The 27,251-nt window shown below is 45.0% G+C and overlaps 2 protein-coding genes across 10 annotated transcripts in view; one reads left to right on the top strand and one right to left on the bottom strand.

Annotated features, from left to right (window-relative positions):
- The window catches only part of Usp33 (ubiquitin specific peptidase 33), a 47,434-nt gene extending 27,996 nt beyond the window's left edge, over positions 1–19,438 (bottom strand). For 4 of the 6 annotated variants that reach the window (NM_133247.3, NM_001355666.1, NM_001252486.1 and 1 more), the window contains exons 1-7: positions 18,983–19,144; positions 7,651–7,782; positions 7,423–7,476; positions 6,924–6,986; positions 5,187–5,339; positions 3,620–3,722; positions 1,575–1,644 (exon numbers count right to left, since the gene is read on the bottom strand). In NM_133247.3, the coding sequence (NP_573510.2) occupies positions 1,575–1,644; positions 3,620–3,722; positions 5,187–5,339; positions 6,924–6,986; positions 7,423–7,476; positions 7,651–7,731 (524 nt within the window). In that variant the 5' untranslated portion in view covers positions 7,732–7,782; positions 18,983–19,144. Of the gene's footprint in view, positions 1–1,574; positions 1,645–3,619; positions 3,723–5,186; positions 5,340–6,923; positions 6,987–7,422; positions 7,477–7,650; positions 7,783–9,157; positions 9,274–18,982 lie in introns of all 6 variants that reach the window. The other 2 variants (XM_030252443.1, XM_030252444.1) reach the window with 2 other exon arrangements.
- Positions 19,439–25,185: 5,747 nt separating this feature from the next.
- Positions 25,186–27,251, top strand: part of Miga1 (mitoguardin 1) — a 66,978-nt gene continuing 64,912 nt past the window's right edge. For 2 of the 4 annotated variants that reach the window (NM_001162375.1, NM_174868.4), the window contains exon 1: positions 25,215–25,370. The gene's annotated coding sequence lies outside the window, so the exon portion shown is untranslated. Of the gene's footprint in view, positions 25,371–27,251 lie in introns of all 4 variants that reach the window. The other 2 variants (XM_011240070.3, XR_001783676.2) reach the window with 2 other exon arrangements.

The following is a 27,251-nucleotide window of genomic DNA, read 5'->3' as shown; positions in this document are numbered from 1 at the left end:
TGTGCACTGCTTCTCTGCCTTCTCACGCAGCCTGTCTCCCTCCTTACTGTTCTTTCTGTTCAGAGGTTCCCCAGGACTCTGATTCTCTGACCTCTCTTCTAAATACACTCTTTCTTGGGTTTCTTAAATCCCCACAAATATACCAGGGATGGCCACATTCTTGTTCGCCTTCAACCACCTGTATCAACTGAATTCCTATCAAATGCTCAAACTGACTGCTCTCTTGATATTTTAATCTAATGCTCAAAATTTTACTTTCAAGTGACCCTGATCTTCCAATAATCTACATTCTTGTCACCAACATTATGTATGTATTTGAAAAAGACAGAGACAATAAGACAGTAAGACTCAGCAATGAAAAGACCTTGCTGCCCTTCCAAATAGTTCCTTCATCAAATGATTCTATTATTAAACTTCAAATATCCTCCCTTTCCCGGTACTCTAACCATATCCTAGCAACCATCTATTGTAAAAACTGTCTTTCTCCAATTCATCTATTCTAAGATAGTGCAGGCACTATTATTTCTTATTTAGATTATTATGCATCTTCTGTTTCCAAATTACACTTTTTCCTACAACCACTGTCCACACAGCAACCTGGGTTGCAAGGCAGATGAGATGGCTTCACTCCCCTGCTGTAAAAGGACTTCGGTGGTTTCTTACCACACCAGAGGCCTCAGTTTTAACGTCAACTGACATGGCCCTATGCAATTACTCTACAATTACTATGTCTGCCACACAGATTTTCTTCCAGGTTCCAAGTGTCAAAACTCTTTCCAAAGCTGCTTACAAACTCAAGTCATGCTCTGACAAAGTAATAATCACCCTATTTATATGCGGGGTGGGGGGGAGGTAATAAATGTTCTATTCAAGGGATTCTACCAGTAGAAATATACTTTCATACAATTTCCCACCTAAAAATGATCTTATAAGTTGATAAATTTAATTTCTTTGTTTTCTGTACATAAATAGACTTGCTAGAGATATTATATTGTTCAGTAGAGCAGTGTGCTTAAGGGCCTAAGTTTGAGGCCCAGCACTGCAAAACCCAAAAACAAATACTTTGCCCAAGGATATACTACTAGAAGCCTAAGCCAGGACCCTCAGTCTTAGAGAACTACAGGCATGTTTATAGAAAACTGGGCATGTTATAGGTGCTTATTGTTCTAACTTGAAATGAGGTAACAGAAGGGTCAGATTTTCAAGGCCATCCTCAGCTACATAGTTCCAGGCCAGCCTGGTGAAAGTAAAACATTGTCAAGAGAAAAATCAATAATAAACTTAGACGCATACACAGCAGTCCCACTGGGACAGCAGATGTCTTCACCCAGGTTCTTGCTTCTCTGCTCTGGGAGTTAGTCACCTACCATAGCAACAAGCTATCTAAGCTAAACCTATGCACGACCTGAGTGGAGTGGGGTATATGTTTAGTTCCTGTACTTGGGAGGCATAGCCAGTCGGATCTCTGAGTTCAAGACCAATATGGTCTACAAAGCAAGTTCTAGGACAGCCAGAGAGAGAGAGAGGGTGGGGAGAAGAAAAGAAAGAAAACCCGTATTGGTCTCACTACTTACCAGTTAGAAAGAGCCTGCAGCGCCGCGTTCATATAACAAGTATTTCCAATGTTTTTCAAACCTGTCAGGCCTGTGAAAAAGAAATATTAAGTCACCATTCAGCAAAACATGAATGACTCAATTTGTTTGGTGTTTATTAAGAACAATTTCAAAAGTTAAAGCTATAGAATGGGCTGATAGTTCACTAGCAGAGCATATGCATACTGTGCATAGAGCCCAGAATTCAATGCCTAGTGGGCAAACATACACACATTCACTGGCACAGTACAGGAACAACATTAAAAACACAGACACATGGAGACACAGGGCAGCGCCTGAACAACTCAGTGGCCACACTGTTGGAAATTTCTCACTCTCTAAATTTTTAAGCTTTAGATAAATTCAAGGGTTTGTTAATTTAACCTAAAAATCTGCACTTAAAAAACAACCTTTTCTACTGTTATGTAAGAAAGAATACATGGGGTGGTCACAATGACTAGGGTCTCATTATGTAGCACTAACGTCCTGGAACTCAATCTGTAGACCAGCTGACCTTGAGCTCACAGAGATCCGCCTGCCTCTGCCTCCCGAGTACTGGATTAAAAGTGAGACACAACCAGTTTAAGAATATATTTTAAATAATCTGACTTAAGATTACAGTTCTCATTTGGCCCAAAGCCCAAGTGGGAAGTCAGCCTGACGTCTGTGATGGGCATGGAGCACAGTGCCTTCCACAGGCTGCATTTACCTCGTCTGTTGGTTGGCACTCTATTTTTCTCAGTTTGCTCTATCATTAAGAGAGAAAACAGAGACTGACAACTCCCAACACAACAAAATAGAAACAATGACAAATATCTCAAAACTAGAATTATAAGCAAGGTGTGGTGGTGCACACTTTTTTAAAGATTTATTTATGTATTTATTTTTACTTAATGTATATAAATACACTGTAATTTTCTTCAGACACACCATAAGAGGGCATCAGATCCCATTACAGATGGTGGTGAGCCACCATGTGCTTGCTGGGAATTGATCTCAGGACAGGGAAGGGCAGTTGGTGCTCTTACCCGCTGAGCCGCCTCTCCAGCCCCTTGGCGCACGCTTTTAATCCCATCACTGGGGAAGCAGAGGCAAGTAGATCTCTGTGAGCTTAAAGTCAGTCTGGTCTACACAGCAAGTTCCAAGACAGCTATAAGTATGTAATAGAGAAATTCTGTTTCAAAGAAAAACAACAACAAAAAAACCTAAAAAATAAACTTAAAAAAACCCTACTGCAGCTCAGTAGAAGGGTGCTTGTCTAATATGCACACAGGTCCTGTGTCCCAACAACTAGCGGAACATTCAGAGTTTACATTAAGTACTGTGAGCCTTGAGAACAGGAAAACCAGCTGGGCGTGGTAGCACACGCCTTTAATCCCAGCACTCAGGAGGCAGAGGCAGGCAGATTTCTGAGTTCAAGGCCAGCCTGGTCTACAGAGTGAGTTCCAGGACAGCCAGGGCTACAGAGAAACCCTGTCTCGAAAAACCAACCAAAAAAAAAAAAAAAAAAAAAAAAAACCAGGAAATCCTGTCCCACTGCCTCCTAGTGTGGAAGTTCAAAGTTCTGAGTGACTAGGTCAAGAGGAGCCCTGGAACCGCCTGGCTCCTTTTCCAAATAATGCCGCCCCCTTACTCTTGTCTTCCTTTCTTTTCGTTTCTTTTTATAGATGCAGGTAAAATAAGAGCAGTGTAAGCTAACCTCTGACCTCAGCCTCCTCAGCGCTGGGTAAGACGTGCAGTCTGCCAAGGTACCGACTTCACATCACCCTAGCAACCCTTCCCTGGCAGGTGAGAACCCAAAAATAGGTCAACGGCTAAAGGCTCCCAGAAGACAAGGGAGAGTCCAGCTGTGACAAAGTGACACCAGACAAATCAAGTTTGCAATTACTGCAAACGCTGGTCTACAAGATCACGTCTGTGGGCTCTGTCCTTAATTATCATCTCTCATCTGTTTTGAACTACTCATTATGCAGCTTCCTAGTCAAATGGGCAGGGCCGCAGAGAGGAGCACTGACAGAAGAGCCCACCTCTAGCCTTCAGCTCGTCTTCCTCTTCCACTTCTATATCCAGATCTTCAGACACAGCAACCATGGGGGTTTTCAATGCTGGATTACTGGGAATTTTAAAATCCTTAATAATAAAAAGAAAACAAACTCGAATAAATCCTTATGCTATCAAAACACACTTTAATTTTAACTTACATAACATTTACACCACATATTGAATATTGAAAGATATTACCGTAACAACAGAAACTGGCCAGCATAGTGGCACGTGTTTGTAACCCCAGCACTCAGGCAAAAAGATCAGCTCAAGTCCAGTCCTGGTTGGTAAAAGGTTAGAGGGCAGCCTGAGCTACATGAAACTCTGCTCAGAAAACAACCGTAACAGCAGGGCTAGGACGCTGGCTTAGTGCCGAGAGCATGCGGGGACCCGAATTCTACTCCAGCACCTACATCAGGTTGTTCTTTCTCAGCTGCTGCCACCCCGGCGCATAGGGGTCTGAAGGCTCCCTGGGTTCCTAAGGCGCCTGCACTTACACATAAAGAATGTGTGCCATTGGCAATTATTATAAAGTTTACATTTAGGTTTTGGTAGTTTTGGCTATGTGGATCTATGTAAAGATACATGTGTGCACGGCTGCAGAAGGCCGAGGCAGCAGGTCTCGGAGCTGGAGCCAGAGGTGGTGCTCGCTCACCCAGTGTGGGTGCTGGGAACCAAACTCAGGTCCTCTGCAAGAGCAGTGTGTACTCTTAACCTCAGTCGCCTTTCCAGTCCCCAAAACACTTTCTAAAAATAATGAAAAAATTTCCCCCCAAAAGTGACATTTCTGCATTTAAGCCCAAGAACTAACTTTATCTAACTTAGTACCATGCCTGATCTTTCCCAGTCTCTAACTCCTACAGCAACAAAGGATGTGAGAGATATGCTCATCCACAGACAGCCCAGCTTCTCTGTATGAGTTACTGCTTCACACACGTCCACACGACCTAAGGCTTCTATAAACGAGCATCAGCCATCTCTGCACGAGGGTTTAAGTCTCCTGAGCACAGGGCTAGGTTAACACTGATGCTAAGTTGTAGGGTGTCCAGGTTCTCGGGGTTGACAGGGCGCTGAGGAGAGGGAACAGGAAAGGGGCTATATTTGCACAGGCCATAGAAGTCCCACCACCTTCCTAGACTTAGATTTACAGAAAGAGTGTTTACAAAAAACCTACAGAAACTTCCTACGTTATGAACTAATGTTTATAATATCTTTTTTTTTAAGGAACTTGAATGTAGGTACTCTGCAGGGGTAGATAATGTTTCACCAAGAAGACAAGGGTTATTAACAAAAATCTCTGTACGTGGTATGACATGTCCCTTCCAACAGTTCCCTAAAAAGCTTATACACGATACAGGTGTTTTTCACCTTGAATCCCACACTGGCCTCCCATTCATTCTGTGCTATGCAAGAACAAAGCAAGACTGAGTGCTGCACCTGAGCACACAGATAAGCTTTCTAAAGTACAGGAAAGGTAGGGTACTTGTATTCCCAACCACATAACAAACTCTGAAATTATCTTCTGAACATTTATGACCTAAATGATATTACCTGGACACTGTTTTCTTGTGTTTGTTGAGGCTGTCTTACATGAGGTAATGAAGGAGGAGTTCCTAATTTTCTATCCAAAAATACTTCTTTGCTGCAAGCATAACACCATACTCGAAGAGTGGTGAGGTTCACAGTTAGATAATGCTTTGTCTCCTACAGAGTTTCACAGGAGGAAAAGGGAGCCGCCATTAGATAGTCTTGAAAACATTTCTGCAGAGGCCCTCATCATGAACTGCAGCCTTTGACAAAAAATAATGTACTCAGAAGAGCTACTGTGGGGCACACATGAACACATCAAAAAGTTCTCTAGAGCAACTATAAAACCTTGGATAGTACCAACACCGAGTCTACCAGTTACCCCACTGTCTGTCCCCTCATTCACAGGACAATGATAGCTGTAGCAGTGTAAGGCTCCTCAGCTCTGCAGTTTGAGGACAAGAATACAAGACAACAGTCAGGACGATGGCATCCCTGCAACCCTAGCAGGCCCAAGGATCATGCATTCAAGATCAGCCTCTGCTACATAGAAAAGCCAAGCCCAGTCTGCACCACAGGAGACTTTTTCAGGGTATTTAACTGCAGGAAAACAGAACTGCAAAAGAATATGCATTATTTAAACTGAAGCAAAATACAACTCAAGCAACAGTAAAAATAAATAGATAAATAAATAAATAAGCTCTCATATAGATTGATAGCCTTCTGCACAGGGCTGAGCCCTACAGAATACACATGCTGACTAGCTGCTCAGTTTTCTGAAGGATGCCCATAGAAAGCACCTCTTCAGATGTACAGGGAAGAACTGTGTACAGTGCTGCCTTAGGGCTTCAGAGATTTAGGCTACATTCTCCTGAGGAAACCTGGCTGGGACTGGATGCTACAGACTATCACTGGGTACCTTAAAACACCATCCATCTGAGAAACATGAAAGGTCTACAAAACACTTTTCAAGGTTCACATCAGTCACGGGGGAGGGAAGGACCACACCGTGGAGTGATGGACATCTGCACTCCAGTCAGTGATGTGAACAGCCAGGAGAGGATTAAGAGTTGGAACACACGGAAGTCAGCCAGGCAGCCACACTGGGCCAGCAAGATGGCTCAGCAGGAAAAAGCACTTGGCACAGCCTGACAACCTGAGTTCAGACCTACAGCCCACGGTGGAAGCCCAGAACCAGCTCCCCAGAGTCGTCCACTCACCTCCACACGGGCATGCTGTGCTACACACACGCTTCCCACACTAACTTAAAAAACAATCTTTTAACTAAAATTTAAAAACAAAAATCTATGCATCTACACTAACTTCAACCTCCATAACCTGATACTACACCGATAATCTCCACACACATGTATTCAGACTTCCTTTATCAATACTCAGTTATAATCATGTATCAATACAGATTTTCTTAGCAGTTCCCTCCCTACCTTTCGCTGAGAATAAGCGAAGTATTATCTTATATATTTTCTAAAAGGCAAAAATTCTAGCTTGGTGTGGTGCCACATATCTGTACAGTAACATGTAAGAGACACAGGGAGGAGGAACCCAGATTCTAGGCCAGGCTACACAGCCAGACCAGATCACAAACCCCTCACCCACTCCAGACACAGCCTGAATTAATGCTACACTGATTCTCTTGTCCTACAAGTCCTCAGTGACACAATGCATGCGTGGCACACACATGGCCCGGGACCCAGTCCCCAGCACCAAGCACTGCCATGTATGCAATAATTCCACACCTACCTGCGAGTGTATGGTGCTGTGGTCCACTTGCGACTCCCCGCAGCCAACATAGGAGCACCTATTCTATAAGAAGTATGCAAGATGGAGGACTTTATCATAGGCACTCTGTTTACAATCAGTACTAGAGAGTATTGACACTCAAGTTTTGATTTTATGTTCTAATTCAATTATTGAATTACTTTGTATAGTCAGATAACATAATTAAAAGGTATTAAGCACAAAGACCAGATTAAGTATTTCAAACTGAATGTTATCTCACCTCCAATAGAAGATAAATGCAGACATACCTGAGTGGTTTACTAAAAGCTCTAAGCATACTTCCATTAAAATCCATCCAAAGTTTGAACTTTCAGTTTTTAGTTAGTATGCTTTAAAAGTATACTCATGTAAAATTATTTTATACATCAAAAATTGTTATTAATATGTATAAAATTAAATTTTCAACTGAAAACTTTCAGGAAAACACACAGACACACACACACACCCCCCACACATATACCTCCAGGCACGCCCACAGGTTTGGTCCTCTGACTTTACAGTCCTGACAAGCGCCCTGGGAAAATAAACACAAGAGACATTTGCTGTGTCAGTGTGTCAGACACACACAATTCCCTGTAACAACATACATTTTTACACATGACACAGAGTGCCCTACTAATTGACTTAGATGTGTATTTAAGAGGAAAGTGAGCGCAGCAATTTCAGGGGTGACTACTATAGAACTTACGAGAGATTTCTGTATCAAGTCCTCTTTCGTTATTTCACCAACTGAATCCAAATGTGGACAATGATTTCGAAAAGTCGTCATTTTCTTACAGTTTTCCTTCTCTTTCTCAAGGCTTTTCAAATCAGGCAAAACCTACAGAAAAGGTGACCCAAAACTTAATTACAAAATCTTAACAAGCTAAAACTGGCTAAAGAAAAGATAAAATAAGGAATATACATGCTCTCCCTGCCAAAAATGTTCAGACACACCTGCAGCCGGTGGAATAAATAAATTTTCATGACTGACTGATCGATGGGTAGATTGATTTGAGACAAAGTTTCACTGTGTAGTTTGGCTGCCCTGGAAGTCACTGAGTAGACCAGACTGGCCTAAACTCATAAAAGACCCTCTGGTCTCTGCCTCCCAAGTGCTGGAAATGACGATGCACAACATCACAGGCTTGTTTTGTTTGCCTGTTTTTTGAGACAGGGTCTCACCAGGGAGCTCTGGCTGTCCTGGGACTCATTATGTAGATCAGATGGGCTTCAAACTCATCAAGATCCACCTGCCTTTGCCTTCCAAGTGCTGGGATTAAAAGTGTGTTCCACACACCTGACTTAATAGTTCTTTGAGAATTTCACACATCTTTGATCATTATTTTCTCCCTTCCTCAACTCTTCCCCAAATCCACCTCTCCTTTCCTACCCACCAAAATTTGTGTCTTTTATTTTAATACCAATCAAATGCAATTGTGTTGCCTATATATTCTTGGATGTGTGACCTTCCACTGGAGAATGGTTAACCTGGGACTACGCTCAAAAACGTAACTTGACTCAGCCTCCACTAGCAACTATCAAGTGCAGTAGCGCCTGGGCCCGGAGCAGACTTCTTGCTCACCTCCCCCTCTGTGCTGGGGTCTGGTCCGGCCTAAGCCGGATGTGCTGAAGCTTCTGTGCATGGTGTCATCACCACTGCTCTGCTCTCCAGGGCTTTCCTTTCGGTCACGCACCACTGCCTAGTCCACGTGTCCCCAGAGCCTTGGGAGGAGGGTGTGATACAGACACCCGATGTGGGCAGAGCACTCTGCACTCCCGTATTCTCCATCCCTTTAACAGTGTGGGTATCCTAGAAATGAAAGCTTCTCTGATGAGGATTAAGAGACCCATCATCAGCCTGGTGGTGGGGACACACCCTTTAATCCCAGCACTCAGGAGCAGAACTCTATGAATTCAAGGCCCACCTGGTCTGCAGAGTGAATTACAGGACCACCAGGGCTACACAAAGAATCTTTATCTCAAAACCAACCAACCAAACAAACAAAAAAAGAGGTATATCAATCTATGGGTGTAACACTTTAGTTATTACGAGTCAGTTTAAGACTATGTCCTTTAGCAGATGGCAGGTTCTCCCTCCCAGTCTATGACCTATCTAGCAAGAGGTTATTTGTCCCGGCAATGGTACCAAATATGAGTTTATCTTGTGGGACAATCCTTAAATCAAGTAGTCAGAAAGTGGTTGGTATGCGCACACACTGCAGCTTCACCAGTGGGCATGTCCTGCCAGGACAGCTGTTAAGGTCGCTTGCACAGTTCACAGCTGGGTAAGAGTGGCGACTGTTTCTCCTTCACCAGCACACACAGAAACCTACAGAGGAAACCAGTAAGGACAAAGCATCCAGGTGAGTACTAGCTTTACACCTCCCTGTTCTACAGTTCAATTTTATCTGCTGTCTGCAGCAGTAGCGTCTTGCCAACCAGAGAGAACCTGTCTCAATGAGGAGGAAAAGGAGACTTGCACACATCCACTGTGGGTACATGTTGCCTATACTCACATACACATACAAATATGCAGATTTGAATAATAATAGTAATTTTTAACATTTGAAAAATAGTAACTAAATGACACTGTAGAAGTTCAATTTAAACACTTGTTAATGTTCTTATTCATGTTTTTAAGAAAATGTCTGGCAATCTTTTTCACCCTTTTCTCATCTCTCCTCTCCTTTTTGTACCCAAGTACATGTACTGCCAGTCAAGAGGGAAGAGCTGGGTTCAATTACCCTTTCACCTTAAGTAACTCAAAATGTAAACAAACAAAACATACAAAGCAATGGTCTTTTGCATTACAGAACAGAACAGTGACTCCAACAAAATTAAAATGGATAAAGCACTGTGACTGGCCCAGCTGAGCCTGGAGAGACTGTAGGCCTCAGAGCAGAAAGGTGAGTTAGACAGGAAGCTCAGGGTGGTTAAAGCTCCCAAGGTACGGTCTCCCAGAAGAGAGAACGAGACAGTAACCAATCTCTGGAAAGTGGCAGGAACGGTAACTACATACTCACTCCCAGCTCCAATGAGTGCACAGCTGGGACATGACAAGAACAAGCAAGACCCAGAGGCTGGAGGAAGGAAACATCACTCATCCTCAAAGCCTGTCATGGCTGTGTGCTGCCACCAACCACAGCTCAAAGACTGATAAACAGAGATGACAAAGCACTCAGCTGGCAGCGCCTCAGCAATGAGGCATAACAATCTTCCCCATACTAAGTAAATACGAAGGTATTTGGTATTGCCTCTGAGATCTCAAAGGGAAGTCTTCAAAAAAGGGAGGGGAAGGGGAAGGGGAGGGAAGAAGGGGAAGGGGAAGGGGAAGGGGAAGGGGAGAGAAGAAGGGGAAGGGGAAGAAGGGAAAGAAGGGGAAGAAGGGGAAGAAGGGGAAGGGGAAGAAGGGGAAGAAGGGGAAGAAGGGGAAGGGGAAGGGGAAGAAGGGGAAGGGGAAGAAGGGGAAGGGGAAGATAACCAATGAGGGGTCAGGGAGCACTGGAGAGACGGCTCAACATTTAAGAACACTGCCTGCTCTTCCAGAAGGCCCAAGTTCAGTTCCCAGCATCTGCCAATTAACGCATTTTTCAGGGAATCCTATGCATCCCTCTGGTCACTCCATGAACCAGGAATACATATGATACACATATATACATGCATTCATAATCATAAAACAAAAATAAATCAATTTTTTGTTTGTGTTTTGGGACAAGGTTTCATTATGCAGTTTTGGCTGGGCTGGAACCCGCTATGTAAGCCAGGCTGGCCTTGAACACAGAGATTCTTCTGCCTCTGTCTCCAGTGTGCCCCCCTCCAGCCAGTGTGCCCCCCCCAGCCAGCTCAATCTTTACAAAACAAATACATAAAGCAGAAGACACTCACCCTCCAACGCTGATCACCACATGTACACATGTACACACATGTACACACACAGATACAAAAGAACCCTTGTAAATATAACTTTATAAGGCCTGAGTTTTGTTGCTTTGTGTGTAGAGAGACTGAAACCCAGAGCTCTAGCAGGGAGCAGGTACCCAGCCTGCAAGAGCTGCCTCTTAAATCCATTTTGCAAGATTCTTTTCCAAAGGGGCTGTAACAATGTCTACGCACTAACAAGTAAGGGAAGACCTCTTTTGCACCACAAAACAATTTTCTCTCCACACAAAAGATTTTTTAAAAACAAAGAATTGTTTAAAAGCACGTGTAGCACACACAAACAGGAAACTGAGGAAGAGGACAGGGCCAGCTCAGCCTTCTCCTGCACTTTCAACCTCCACAGTTTCAAATCCTCTTAGCTTCTTTTATCTTCCCAGTGTAAGCATATAACAGACCATCTACCAAATGAAGGACCTTGGTAAATGTGGCTTTAACTAAAACCCATTTCAAGTTTTATATAAAACCTACATATGACAGAAAATGTGGTATTTGCCTTTCTGAATCTGGCTTATTATATTTAACATGATCTCTAGTTCCATCCATTTTCTACAAATGACATAATCTCATCTTTTTTTACAGATGAACAAAACCCCATTGCATATATACGCCACATTTTCTTTATTTGTTGATGGGCATGGAGGGTGGTTCCATACTGACATCTGTGAGTAGGACAGCAGGAATCACAGAGAGCAAGTCCCTGCATGACTTAGACTCCCTTAGGTGCAGACCCGCGAGTGCAGCAGCTGCACACTCTGTCTGACAGACGGCTGAAGAGCGTCCATACCCATTGCCCCAGTGGCTACGCCAGTTTACATCCCCACTGGCAGTGTCCCTCTCTCCACATTCTTCCCAGCAATGGTTCCCTGTGTTGTTGATGACAGGCACTCTGACTGTTAGCAATCTAAAGGCAGTTTTAAGTGTCATCTCCCTGGTAGCTCAGCATGTTCATGTTGAATATTTCCTTCAAATATTTATTGGCCATCTGTAGTTCTCCTGTTGAGAACTGCCTGTTCATTTGCCCGTAGTTTATTGGATGACTGGAAAGTGTTTAATGCTGGGCTCTTTATACGCTCTAGCACTAATCTCCAGATGCACAGCTGAGCACAGACCTTCTCTCATTCCGCAGTCCTAGCTCTTCACTCCTCAAGCCCCTGCTGGACAAACTTCAGGCATTTACATGCTGTCGTTCCCTCCATTCTAACTAGGCCTATTCTATTTTTAATGTGTATTGTGTAAATGTATACCAGTGTGTGCAGGTGCTGATGGAGGCCTCCATGGGTGTCAGTTCTCATAGAGCTGCAGTTATACTCCACTGCACCACTGGGACCTGAACCTCCGTCCTCTGGAAGGGCAGAAAAGGCAGGTAACCCTGAGTGACCTCTCCAGGGCATTAGATGGTTTAAAGCTGTCTTGATGAGCTTTATCCAGCACCTCTCGGGACACGAAGAGCTGAACTCGTGGATAGAACGATCATTATGTTGGGGCAACATATTCTACTTGGCCAAATGATGTTGCTAACCTATTGCTTCCTATGTATACCCTATTGGATAATAGTGCGCGTATAGATTCTGTGCTTCATGTGAGATGCACGGAGCAGCATCTCCAGTGGTGAAGCAGAGGGCTTCCCTCAGGATGAGGCATTCTTAACTTAAAACCATCTGCTATGCTACTGTTTTCAAAGACAAATCCTTTTTGCCACTGATAGTTTTGTTTAGGTTTTGGTTTTAGAGACAGGATCTCACTATGCTGTCTTTGCTGGTCTGGAACTCACTATGTAGATAAGATTGGCCCTGTACTCAGATATCCAAAGGTCTCTCTGCCTGCCAGGAGCTGGGTTTAAGGCATACATACATCACCATGCATAGCCCCAGAGGCAAATTCTTGACCATCTTTTCTTTTTCTTTTTTAAAGATTTATTTATTTTATGTATGTGAGTAAATTGTTGCCGTTTTCAGACACATCAGAAGAGGTCATCGGACCCAATTACAGATGGTAATGCTCCACCATCTACCTCAACCTACTGAAGTCTGAACCTACAACCATCACGTTACTAAAACAGCCTAATTCCTAACTATGATGTAGATAGCTTTCCTTACACCCACAGATAAAATGTAGTCCTCACCCCTCATCAAGGAAACGTCTCTCTGCAATAGAGACCATTACAGAAAACTACAGCCAATCGAATGCAGAGCTGTGAATCCAGGCCCCAGTGGACAAACACCTGCAGCACCTAAGGTTCAGAGAGCACTGCAGAAGAGGAGGGAGGAGTGGCCGAGCCAGGAGATCAAGGTTTACAGTTGAGATTGTTTCTCCTAGTAACACCAGAAGCTGTCCCCGTAATGTCTCACCAGCACAACTGCCCAAACATGAGCTGAGTAAGGACAGCAACTATAGATATCCTAGAGTAGACTGGAGAAAGCCCACAAGGCCTCAAAACTGCAAAAAGAACTCCGGGCAACTAAGAAATGCTGAGAACCTGAGAAATAATCTTCCCCAGAGAAAAGCTGGTCAACTGGCTGTTCAATACCAGATGGTGAGCTCTGGAAACATACGTAGGGGTAACACTATATCCATTCCCATTCGGCAGGTTCTATTTAGGAATATGTATGTATGCATGCATGCATGTAAAAACAATTAATGAAAAACCTGCTCATGAAGCCAGGTATGGTAGTGCTCGCCTTCAATCTCTGCAGAGGCAGAAGCTGGTGAATCTGTGAGTTCGAGGCCAGCCTGGTCTACAGAGCGAGTTCCAGGACAGCCAGGGCTACACAGAGAAACCCTGACTTGAGAGAGAGAGAGAGGGGGGGGGGGAGGCAGGAAATTTAAGAGATCAAGGAAGGCTATATAGGAAGGTTTGGTGGGAGGAAAGGGAAAGGGAAAATGATATAATTTATGATAATCTTAAAAAGAAATTTCTTAAAAATCTGCCCAGTAAGTGGAACGTCATGGTCAGTTTTAGTTTATCTAGTTGAACTAATCATAACAACTATGGGAGAGAAAACATGAAAGGGTTAACAAATTTGCCAGAGGTCTAATAAAATCCTCAAGTAATCTGAGCCTTAAGTCTTACATCAAACAAGACCAAGGACAAGGACAGCCACTGCAGCAACACAGCAGCCCAGCCCACGGCTGTAATTCCATTAGAGAGACAAGGAAGCTCCACCATTGTGACAGCAGTCTGGATTACAGAGTGACACATGGAGACAGAAACAAAAAGGACAGCCATGAAGTCTAGAGAGTGCAGCCCAGTGGTCCTGTGTCTTCCCAGCATCCATGAGACTGTAGGTTCCTTCCCCAATATCACCACAAATAAACAACTTGTTCAGACAGGTACAGACAGAAAAGCAAATGCAACCACCATATTCCAGTGACAGCCACTATAAAGAAAATGGTTGAGCCTTTCTATTTGTTCATTGAAGATAACATTAGCGATCGTGAAGGAATACACACTGCCAGGAGTGTTAGTACACACCTGTAATCGCTGCCCTGGAGGTGGATGCCAAAGACTGTTAGTTCAAGGCCACTCTGAGACCACGCAGGGAGACCTTGTCTCAAAATGAATGAATGGGCAAATAAGCCTTTTAAGTCATTGAGTAATGCTTCCACCAAACCTATTCAAAGTGCCTTCTTTGGGATTTCATAACCAATTGTAACCATCCAGTCTTGTTTACCTCCCATGAGTACCACAGCCTCACTGGCTCACTACTTCAGGGTTGCTACAAGCCCTGAAAGCAGACTGACAGTACCAACCATCACCTCTCCACCCCGACCTACTCTGCTGTTCCTTCATTCTCCTGAAATAACTTGGAAGCCAGTGGCAGAGGCTTCCTAACTTCATTGCCCTTCGACCCTCTCCTTCCCTTCTACTGCCAAGCTGTGTCTTTTTACCACTTCTCAGCTCAGTTCTGTCACACCAGGATTACTGAATGAGAGCATGGGCTAACACCACTGATACCGAGCCACAATACCCTTTGAACCTACCTCGGATCTTAGTGATAGCTGTAGTACAGCTTCCAGGTACCTCAACACCTTGCTTCTCTCCTAAGTTCCCTAGCACGTCAGGAACTTGCCTGTTCCTCACAAGGGAGCATTTCTGAAGCAGTCACAGTGAGCAAGGACAGGGTAAGTAGAAAACACCATGCCCAGCTGCACTAAGGGACATTTCTCTACAGTTTGCAGCTTTAAGCCCTTGGTTGCTCACTCCTTAGGGGCTATACTCCCTTCCTCACAGTTTATGGAATAGCACCCACACCCATATTGTTACCACAAGGTCTGAGTTCAAGAGACACTACAGAGAAGCCTCAGAAAGGATGCTGTCCCAGTATGTACACACTGAAATCACACAGGACTCCAGTAATGCGTTTGTACAATCAATTCACGTTCATTTAAAGGGGTTTAAGCTGTCAAAATTCAGTCGAACCTAAAGCTACCCAAGTTAATCTTCCAGCCTCAGGGTCTCACCTCCCTAGGAATTCACTCTGTATGGGAGGAGGAGGAGGGGGAGGGGGATTGTCTCCGTCAGCTAAACCTCCAAAAGACCTTCCTATCATTTATTTATTATGAATCACATCTGGAGTGTTTTAGGAGAGGGTTTAAATGTACTTTAAGTACAGGAACTAAAGAAGGAAGAAGCAAGACAGGGAGCAGCACCACACACCTTTACCTCCAGAGGCCAGGCAGGCAGACCCCTGGTCTACAGTGACCAGGACATAGTGCGACTCTTGTCTCAAAAAACAAAAAAAAAAAAAAACAAACAAAAAAAAAAAAAAACAAGAGTATATATCCTAGAATAAGTATAAGGTTCTCAAGAGAATTAGGCCTGAAGGATTTTATAATACCCATAAGGTTCTCACCATATGTACTTCTATTAAAAACAAACAAGCAAAAAGACTCCATCTGCCAGAACTGGTGGTCCAAGCCAATAATCCCAGCTATTCAGAAGTGGAGAGAGAAGGATCACAAGTTCCAGGCTAGCCTGGGCTACACAGCAAGTTCCAGGCTAGCCTGGGCTACACAGCAAGTTTCTGCCTTGCCTTTATGAGACTCCATCAAAATAACCAAAAAGAAAAAAAAAAAAAAAAAAAGGAAAGGAAAAAAAGTAACAAATTCAAGGCTACAAAGTGAGTTCACGATCTGCTGCTCTGCCCCTGCCCTCTGCCCTCTGCCCTCTGCCCCTGCCCTCTGCCCCTGCCCTCTGCCCTCTGCCCTCTGCCCTCTGGAGGTAAAGATACCACAGTGAGGCTAGTTTCAGAATAAAAAGCAAAGAATCAGCTAGGGGGTTACAGGTGCTTGCCTAGCATGCACAGGCCCCGGGCTAACCCACAGCAAAGACCCTACTCAACTGTAGAGTTTTAGAAAACATGTTGCATTCGGTTCCCACCCCGTAGTTCTGGGGAGCAGAGTCGGGGCCTTGTGCATACTAAGTGCTCTCCCACATCGCTACAGCCCTATGGGCCACTCCTCTTATTAGGAGAGCCTTGCCTTCAACAGGTTACTGACCTACCTACTCTCTGAAGTAACACAAATGCACTGTCTCTTAAATATGAGTTCTCATTACACATACAGACACCACACTGCACAAAATTCATGTGCCCTACGGGTGCTTTATTTGTATTATTTTATGTGTATGTGTGTTTGCTTGTGTCCATGGAAACCAGATAAAGGTGTTCAAGCTACCTACTTGAGCTAGAAATTTAATTCAGGACCTTGGTAAGCCCTCTTAAACACTGCGCCATCTCTCCAGCCCCGTGAATCTTCTTATAGAAAGATAAACCAACTGTACTCACCTCAAATTCTTTGTTCTACTACCAACATGCTCCTGAAACCCCAATGTAGACTTTTAACAGCTTTAGAACTGCACCTATACTGAGGGAACAGATCTGGAGCAGATGTGGTACTGTGGGCCCAGCCACCGAGGAGGCTAGAATAGGAAAAAGTGAGGTTCCAGGCCCATCTGGGCAATACTATCCCCTCATCTCTTTATTTTTTCAAATAATCCACATTTCCCCTCTTAGACATCATTGAGCATTTTACGTCATTTTCTTGCAGCACAGACTCTTGCACCAGCAGGTTGGTAAGCACTACAGTCCCAGCACAGGAGATGGTGCAAGTCCAGAGGGATTCAAGGTCATCCTGAGCCGCAAGCAATTTCAAGGCCAGCATGTCTCAAAAAAAGAAAAAGAAAAAAAAAAAAAAAAAAAAAACTCAAGCTTTTAAAACGCTGCATTTAAGTCTCTCATAATTTTATAATCTTTATTCCACTTGGTTGCTTGATTGACTGATTGAGACAGGGTTTGTGTGTGTAGCCATGGCTGTCAACTCTCGCTGTAGACCAGGCTGGCCTGGAATGTACAGAGGTTAAGACCGCCTCTGCCTCCCAAGTGCTAGGATTAAAGGGGTGCATATCACCACGACCTGGCTCAGCCTTAATCCACCTGAATTCTAATTTCTAGTACAGGCTGGTTTGGCAATATTGTTTCAGAAGGAAAGGCTGATCCTTACACAAGCTTGAAACTCTGACTTGGGAAAAGGCTATTTGGCATTCGTCAGAGGACAGGAACAGAATCAAGTAAGATTTTGTAAGTGAAAGGATCCTGAAAACAGCAAATCACCTACTTGCTGCAACTATGTGGAGAGATTTGCTTATTCATATACTACATGAACTAAAAAGGAAAGTAACTGAAAACTGGCAATGCAGATCAAAAAATAGCATGCAAGCCGGGCGTGGTGGCACACGCCTTTAATCCCAGCACTCGGGAGGCAGAGGCAGGCGGATTTCTGGGTTCAAGGCCAGCCTGGTCTACAAAGTGAGTGCCAGGACAGCCAGGGCTACACAGAGAAACCCTGTCTCGAAAAACCAAAAAAAAAAAAAAAAAATAGCATGCAATCATAAATATAGCCCCCATGTATATTTGTGTAGTTTTTCTCATCTTGCCAAAGTAAATGAAATAACAAAACTATCGGCATAGTATAAGTTACTGAAACAAGTTATAAAATTTTCATTCTTCCATACTTATATTAACAGTACAAACTCACTGCCAGCATTCATAAGATCAAATAGCCTGCTGCAATCATCGGATTTGCTCTGACCTTTCCATAAGATACAACTGCACCCTCAACCACAGAAGACACTCGGAGAAATGGTCTCATTCTCTCCCTCTCCCTCCCCTCCCCTGCCTCTTTGGTTTGCTTGCTTGCTTGCTTGCTTGCTTTGAAATGGGGGCTCCTGTAGCCTAGGCTAGCCTGGAAGTCCTTCTCTACCTTCCTCCACCTTCCAAATGTTATCTTCTGCCAAAGGCATCTCTAGGCTTGAGCAGTCTACCCTGACTCTCATTATCTTTGGTAACAGGTTTTTCGTAAAGAAAAAAATTGTCAGATCAAACAAAAAAATATCTGGCATGACATGGTGGCAATACATTTGGAATCCCAGCAACTTGGGAGATGGAGGCAGGAGGATCAGGACTTGGGAGGCCAGACATTGGACTGTCTCGAAAAAATTTAAAGAAGAAAAAAGAGAGAGAGAGAGAGAGAGAACATTCTAGAATTCTACATTAAGCACTAAGTCTCGAGACCTTTGGTAAAACGCGTCTTCAGTTTAGTTAGACTCTGCTCCAGCCAGGATGTCAGCCCCTGGCTCCATTTCGCAGGCCTAATACTGATTCCGACAGAATGTAAACCCTAATCTTCAGTTGTGTGCAAAGCCCCTAAGGCAATCAAATCAATCACATTGCCTAACAGGTCAACATGACGAATTTTCCGACGAGGAGCATTTTGTATTTGAAAAATGCTTGAGCGCTTGGGAAAGCACTCACACCGTGGAAATGTGACCCGAACAAAAGCTGCGACCGACAGACGCTACGACTGGACTCGACCCAAACGCTGCGTCGGCCGAAGACACGCCACTGGGACGGTGACACCTCGGTTTTCCCGTTCGTAGCAATGAATAACGGGGCGGCGCGCACAGGTCGCGCCCCCCGACCCGGATCCCTGACCACCGAGCCGCCCGGGCCGCGCGCCGGGGCGAGCCTCAGCCCGGCCGCGCCCGCCCTCCCTCCGGCCCGCCGCCGCCGCACGCCCGCCCGCCCGTCCGCCGCGCTCACCTCAGCCCGCCGCCCAGCGCACTCCTCCTCGGAGCCTGAGCGCTCGGATCCGCAGGGCCGCAAAACGGTTCCGCAGCGCGGCCCGCAGAACCCGACCGCTGCCCGACGCTTCCCTCGGCAGCCGCCGCTCCTTCCGGTGTCTCCGCGGCCGCTGCGGGCGTCTGGGGGCGGGACCTTGGGGAGACACGCCCCGGGGCGGGGCCTCGGGCCTGGCCTCGGTTCTCCGCTAGGCCTGTGCTAGACAGGCAACCTGAGCTGACGTGTACACCACTTCGGCCGCATTTCTGCTTTTATTCCTATTCTCCCACCCTCTGCAGTCACAAGACAGCTTCCCAAGGTCTCGTCGCGGTGCATTATAAACTCCGCAGTACGGAAAGCCTCAGAAAGGTCTGAAGTTTGCAATATGAAGTGGCTAGCTCAAGGCTGGGGCAGGAGGATTGCGGTAACTTCGAAGCCAGTCTGGGCTGCAGTGTGAGGCTAGTCCTAAACCTTGCTTTTCTAATAACTCCTTTAAGACCTACATTTTCTGGAAGCAAATGCATTTCTCTTTGCCATATATACAAAGAAGAAATTAATCTCTACCATTTTCCACTAGGTTAAATCAAGATCAAATGAAATAGTTACTGAAACCTTGAGATCTTCTTGGTACTTAGAGCAATAGGAAAAAAAAAAAAAACCTTCCACTTATGTGACTGTTACATTCACTTTTTAATATTTTTCCAATTATTTCTATTATATGCATTGGTGTTTTGCCTGCATGCATATCTCAGTGAAGATGTCGGATCCATTGTATCTGGAGTTACAAACAACTGTGAACTAAACTGCCTTCTGGGTGCTGGGGATTGAACCAGTGTCCTCTGGAAGAGCAGCCAGTGGTCCTAACCAGGAGTCATCTTTTTAGCCCCTCACTGTTTGATTTTATAATATGTGAATTCAAACTGCAAAGCTGAAAAAGTTTGTCAGCTGGGCATGGTGGTGTACCCCGGTAAAGCCAGCACTTGGGAGGCTGTGGCAGGATTGTGAGTTTGAGGCTAGCCTGGATTACAGAGTAAGACATGTCTATATGATTAACCCCAAAGTTGGTTGGGAGCATGTATCTAAATATTGTGCAAAATGCCAGTCTCCATCAGAAGCAGGCGACTAATCTGAGGGCTTCTAATTATTCTGCTAGTGGAATCAGAGGATGTTAACCATGATACTCCTTGCTGTCTGGGGCTTGGCGCAAGGGAATGAAGCTGTGTGGGAGGCCCCATGGTTACCACCACTCTACCCTCGGCCTACTCCAGATATTGCTCGTTTGCTTTCACTGATATCCAAATCAGTAATATTGTCATTTTTTTTTTTCGAGACAGGGTTTCACTGTATAGCCCTGGTTGATCTGGAACTCACTTTGTAGACCAGGCTGCCCTCGAACTTAGAAATCCACCTGCCTCTGCCTCCCGAGTGCTGGGATTAAAGGCGTGTGCCACCACACCCGGCTTTCAATTTTTATTGAATGGTTTTCCCCAGGAAATTCATTTTTATTTACCCAGATATAACAACATCAGGCCAAATAAGTGTTTTAATTGGGGGTCATTCAAGCATAGACCACTTAAGGGTAGCTATACCAACAATGAGTCTCTCCCATGCCTCCAGCATTGTTAACTACATTTATACCCTCAGAGATAGGAGGTGCTGCATAAGCCTGGGTGCCCGCCATTGTGTCCATGGGGAAATGCTAACGGGCACAGGATGTGAGGGTTCATGCTGCTAACTACTGCTTTCTGATTTCAAGATGGCAGCCGCCACGAGCTGCCCAGAAGACAGAGGTCCTCAGTGTGCACTTTTACTGTAAAGGTGGGGTTTATTTTTGGAGGATTGATTGATTGACTGATTGATTGATTTGTATGGGTGCTTTGTCTACATATATGTCTGTGTATAATCTTAATAACCGGTGCCCTAGGAAGCCAGAAGAAGGTCTTGGGTCCCAAGACTAGAGTTATTGATGGTTGTGAGTCACCTATGGGGTCAAAGAATCGAACACAATTCCTTTAGAAGAGCAGCCAGTGCTTTGTAACTACTGTGTTTTGTTTTTAAGTCAGGGTCTTGTTATGTAGCCCAGGCTAGCCTTGAGCTCTCCCTCCTGACTTGTGAGATTAAAGGCATGAATCACCAGGAGCAATTTAAGAGAAATTTTTTTTCCATTTTATTTTTGGCCCATGAAATAAGAGGGCATAATCTATCACGCAAGAAAGCTAAGGTGGCCGGGCAGTGGTGGCGCACACCTTTAATCCCAGCACTTGGGAGGCAGAGGCGGGTAGATTTCTGAGTTCAAGGCCAGCCTGGTCTACAGAGTGAGTTCCAGGACAGCCAGGGCTACACAGAGAAACCCTGTCTTAAAAAACCAAAAAAAAAAAAAAAAAGTTTCTGAGGCAGGGGGATGACTGTGAGGGAGTTTCTGAGGCAGGGGAATGACTGTGATTGAGTTTCAGAGGCAGGGGGATGACCACGAATGAATGTGTAAGGCAGGGGGATGACGCTAAGTGACTGTGTGAGGCAGCATGATGACGCTGAGTGAGTGTGTGAGGCAGGGGGTTGACTGTGAGTAAGTTTCTGAGGCAGGGCCGGGCAGTGGTGGCGCACACCTTTAATCCCAGCACTTGAGAGGCAGAGGCGGGTAGATTTCTGAGTTCAAGGCCAGCCTGGTCTACAGAGTGAGTTCCAGGACAGCCAGGGCTACACAGAGAAACCCTGTCTTGAAAAAAAAGAAAGAAAGAAAGAAAGAAAGAAAGAGAGAGAGAGAGAGAGAGAGAGAGAGAAAGAAAGAAAGAAAGAAAGAAAGAAAGAAAGAAAGAAAGAAAGAAAGAAAGAGAGAGAAAGGTAAGGTGGTCGGATTGTGGTAAGGCTGATTACACAATAGTGACAGGAAACAAGAAAAAGTACTAACTCTATTTATTAATATTGCATATGTACACAGTGTGTGTGTGTGTGTGTGTGTGTGTGTGTGTGTGTGTGTGTAAGCACATTACTCTTGTAGAAAGTTCAAGTTTAATTCCCACGTTGAGCAGCCTATAAACCCCTTTATCACTAGACTAGGCGAGCTGACCACCTTTGATACCCAGACCTCCAAAGATACTATCACTTACATGCACGCACACACACACGTGTATACACGCACACACAATTTTAATAATAATAATAATAATAATTTTAAAATAAGCTAGGAAGGGCCAGAGAAATGCCTCAACCATTAAGAGCACTTGATGCTCTTGAAGAGCAGCTGAGAGTGTTTCCCAGAATCCGTAGAGGACCTGAGTTAGTTTCCCAGCAGCCACTTGGCGGCTCACAAACACTTGTAATTCCAAGTCTAAGAGATTTGATGCCCTTTTCTGGCCTCCTTAGGTTCCTGCACGCATGCGGTACACAGAAATTCAAGCAGGCACACACGCATGCACATGCACACACACACACGTGTACACACACACACACACATTGTGGCCGTTTGAGTAAGATATATCCCATAAGCCTTTGGCATTTGAATACTCGATGCCGTGGGTGGCTGTCTGCGGAGACTGAGAAGGTGTGAGCTTCCTGGAATAGGTTTAGAGGTTCCAAAAGCCACAAGCCCTTAGCACTGCACCACTTGCTGCTTGCTCTTCAGCATGTGAGCTTGAGCTACCGTTCCAGTCGCCTCCACCTGTGCTCTGCCATCTTTGAACATCTGCAACCATAACACCCAAGTAAAGTCTTTCTTTTATAAGTCCTTGATTACAGTCTTTCATCATGACAATAGAAAAAAATAACCAATACACACAAAAGCTTAAAAAATGAAATAAACACTTACAATTGAGCAAGGGATGTAACCCAGTTGCAGAGAACTTGCCTGGCGTGAAGTCCTAGAGTCTACCCCTAACACTAGGGGCAGGGTGGGACAGGAATCATGATTTCTTTTCTGGGCACTGTAGGCTGTAATTTAAGAATGATGCCTTATCTGTCTCCGTTCTCACTCCCAAATAATCAACACAATGACCTATTTATTACGTATATTAGCAAGCTGTAAGCCCAGGCAGGGGAGGTTCTGAGCTATTCTGCCCAAGGGATCGTCTTCCCAGCCACAGGCCCTTGACCTTCAGTTTGAGGTCCCCGCCCCCTTATCTGCTCCGTATGTGTCCTCACGGCTGCTCTCTCACTGGGACCCTTGGGCTGGGATTGAATGTCCACCCTTCCTATCTCCTCTGCCCAGCCAGATGCTGGCCAGCTCTTTAGTAACCGGTCAGAGATAATTGGAGAGCATCTTTCTACACAGCACCGATGCAGGAGGTGGTTGAGTAATGATAATGCCAGCATCCGGACTGTAACCAGATCTCTGGGCACAGAAATCAGCATCTGAATGCACAGTGCACAAGACCAAACCCCAACAGGGCATGGTATCAACCCCCAGTAATCCCAGCACGCTAGAGTTGGAGACAGGAGGATCAGAAGTTCAAAGTCACCCATGGCTAAGTAGAGAGTTCAAGAACTGTGTGGTATACATAAGACCTTGGCTCAGAATAAGCAGAAGTCACGCTCACAAAGAGAGAATGTGTGAAAGCACGGCGTGGTGGCACACGCTCTTAGACCCCGAACTCAGAAGGCAGAGGCAGGTGGATCTCTGTGAGTTGAAGGCCAGCCTGATCTACAAAGAGAGTTCCAGAACAGCCAGAGCTATGCAGAGAGATGCTGTCTCAAAAAAAAAAAAAAGAAGAAGGAGAAGAAGAAGAAAATATTTGAAATATATATAAGTATATAGAAATATGTAAAGCTTATAAGAGGCATGCATACAAGTATTTATATAATATATATATATACATATATATATATGTACATATACATATATTTCTAGAAAACAGTAACAAAACACACACATACACACAACACCAGAGCAAAATCTCCTTTTCAGAAATTCTTGAGATTGTGTCAGAACTCTAAGCATATCCCACCGAGTCCTAAGTCACCTCCCCACCTCATTCAGGAACCAAGGTCCTCTTTGGTTGGCCTTTGCTGGGGAGGCGACTCCAGGACACTGTCAGCTGGGGCCAGCAACTGATGCAGGTGTTTAAACAGGCGTGATGGCTGCTTTGATGAGAGACGATGTATTTTACATGTTTGTAAGTGTGCAGGTAGCCTTCAAAGCCATCAGAGAACATTCCATCCTCATGGAACCAGAGTTCTGGACTGTTGTGAGCTGCCTGCTGTGGATAGTGGGAATCTTGTACAAGAGAGATGAGCGCTTTTAACTGAGCCAGATCCTTAATGTTTGATTTTTTCTTTTTTTTTTTTTTTTGTTTTGTTTGCTTTTGGAGATAGGATTTTTGTGTGTAGCCTCGGCTATCAGAGTTAGCCTCAGACTCACAGAGATCCGCCCATCTCTGCCTTCTGAGGGCTTAAGGTATGCACCACCACACAGCTCTGATGGTTGATTTTTAACCCTCAATCTAGAATACTTCATTCTTAACTTCATTGCTAGTCTTAGGTTGCTAAATTTAGTGGAAGATTAAAAATAAAAGAATTAAAATAATAATAATGCATCATTTATATATGGTCCATTCATCCTGCCTGTTACCCTCACTTACTTGAGGGCTGAGGGGCTGTGATAGAACTTGCTTGGTTGCTTGGTGGAGGAATTAATTAAACAGCCTCATATGCTCAGCATAAACTCTACCAAGGACCTACATTTCCAGCCCAGAAATTCTTAATTTGGGATCCACGATGGGTTTCTGGGCCTCAAAATGGTGTGCATGTGCGTCTGTGCACCTGTGTGCGGTGTGTGTTTGTAATGTTTACTTTAATAAATAATGTTTGTTTGTTTGTTTGTTTGTTTTGGTTTTTCGAGACGGGGCTTCTCTGTAGCCCTGGCTGTCCTGGAACTCACTTTGTAGACCGGACTGGCCTTGAACTCAGAAATCCGCCTGCCTCTGCCTCCCGAGTGCTGGGATTAAAGGCGTGTGCCACCACGCCTTAGCTCTGGCCATTTTTTATAGGAAAAACCTCCATCGTTTTAGTCAGATTCTCTGAACGGTCCTATAGTCCTAAGAAGTTACCAACTCCTCTGACAAGGTTTATTTATATAAAGGGCTGCCATTCTCCACTGAGCAGCAGGCTAAGCCAGAGCCCACTGCCCTGAACAAACATGGCGGGAGCGGCCTCGCACGTAGCCCCTCACGCAGTCCGCCCGCGGCCCCTCCACTTTCCTTACCTTTGCGTCGTGACCCCGGAAGAACTCCGCCTCCCGCAGCCAGAGGCTGCTAGGTGCGGGCTGCGGCTGGGAGACCGAGGAGGCTCAGGTGCTGGCGGGCGCGGGGCAGAGCGGGCGACGGGCCGGGGACCACACCGCTCGGAGCGCGGGGCCCGCAGAGCGGAGAGAACGGCGGTGAGCGGGGACGGGGACAGCGCGGGCGGCGGGGACCTTAGCAGCTGCCTGGGTGCTGATGACGCCCGTCACGGGGCGGCTGCGGAGAAGCCGTGGCCCGCTCACCAGAATTCTTGAGCACCTGCTCTTTTGGGAGCCGCCCAGACATCTTGTTTTTAGAATGATTGTTTTTATTCGGCCAGCGTCTCACCCTGCAACCCAACAGACTGCGTGTCTGGAACTCACTTCAGAGACCACGCGGGGGCTCCCGCTGGTGGTAATCCTCCTGCCTCAGCCTCCCTAGTGATGGGATTATAGGCGTGACCACTAGCCATCTTGGTTTTACACAGAGCTCACAGGCGATTATTGTTACCAGGTTATTGTCAGTAACGACTACTTATTCCATTGAAATATCTCCTCAGATAACAAGAGGAGTTGTTGCATGCGTGGTCTTAGCACGGGGCAGGTGGAGGCAGAAGGATCAGAGATTCAGGGTCGTTCTCGGTTACCTAGTGATTCCAGGCCTGCCTGGCCAGCATGGAACCCCTCGAGTGTGTGTGTGTGTGTGTGTGTGTGTGTGTACAGCCTCAGAGTTTTAAGTTGTGTATATTCGCACTTCGTGTCATATAGGCTCAGTAGCAGTTCACTTCTTGCTCTTAGAGTCAGAGTTGTAGAATAGAATTTCAGGATGTTAAAAATGAAAACTCCGGTGATTGACACTTTTAATAAACCAGTGCTTGGTGCATGCAAAGAGTGAGGTCATTTGCAGTGATGTTTTATGGTTTCTTTTACAAATTTGAATAGTCATAAAACTGCTTCCATGTTTATTTTCATTATACTTCTGTAAGAAACCGGAACGCCTACTGTGGAAGTTTGTCAGCTAGTGACGATCATGTTTAGATTCAGTTTCCTTGGTGATTTTCAGTAAGAAGAAACGAGGTATCTAGAATTCAAAAGTAAAGGTTTGTCCGGATTCTTTGAGCAAAGTGCTGTGCCAAGCTCAAATAAGCACTTCGTCACTGGTATTTTTTATTTTATTCCTTTAAATATATGAGTGTTTTGCTTGCATGCCCATGCACCAGGTACGACAGTCCGTGGAGTCCAGAGGAGGGTGTGGAATTCCTTGGAACTGGAGTTATAAATGGCTGTGAGCCACCATGCTGGTGCTGAGAATCAGCCCTGGCTCTTGAACAGCCAGTGCTCTGCACTGCCGACCCTTCTCTCTACCCTAGGGTATTTCTCAGTTATGAATGCACACAGTTGTGAGTGGATTTGTACTTTATAAATGCATCTTCTGTGAGCAGCTGGGTGCACTAACAACAGAGAACTCATAATTCTGTAAGTACCCAGACTCTAAAGCCGTGGTTCCATACCCGTGGCTGGTGACCCCCTGGTAGGTCACAGGGGTTGCCTAAGACCATCGGAACACACTGATACCTACATGGTGATTCCTAACAGTTATGAAGTAGCAAAGAAAATAACTTTGGTTGGGGTCACCACAACCAAATATGAGGGACTGTATTGAAGGGTCGCAGCACATTAGAAAGGTCGAGACCCAATGGATTAGGACAGTTGGTCTCCTCATGTCTCCCTCCCCACCCGTAATTCTTTTTTTTTTTTTTAATTTCTTTTTTTTTTTAGATTTATTTATTATATGTAAGTACACTGTAGCTGTCTTCAGACACACCAGAAGAGGGCGTCAGATCTCATTACAGATGGTTGTGAGCCACCATGTGGTTGCTGGGATTTGAACTTCAGACCTTTGGAAGAGCAGTCGGGTGCTCTTACCCACTGAGCCATCTCTCCAGCCCCCGTAATTCTTTTTAAGTTAACAAAGTAATGGTTTTCCTCGTGGAATCCTCATAGACACGTGTACTTATAGGATGTTCTCATTCATTCTGC

This window comes from Mus musculus, chromosome 3, assembly GCF_000001635.26.
Source record: "Mus musculus strain C57BL/6J chromosome 3, GRCm38.p6 C57BL/6J".
In the NCBI taxonomy this organism is placed as follows: domain Eukaryota; kingdom Metazoa; phylum Chordata; class Mammalia; order Rodentia; family Muridae; genus Mus; species Mus musculus.
The sequence above is the reverse complement of the archived record's forward strand: the minus strand, read 5'-3'. Positions and strand labels throughout refer to the sequence as shown.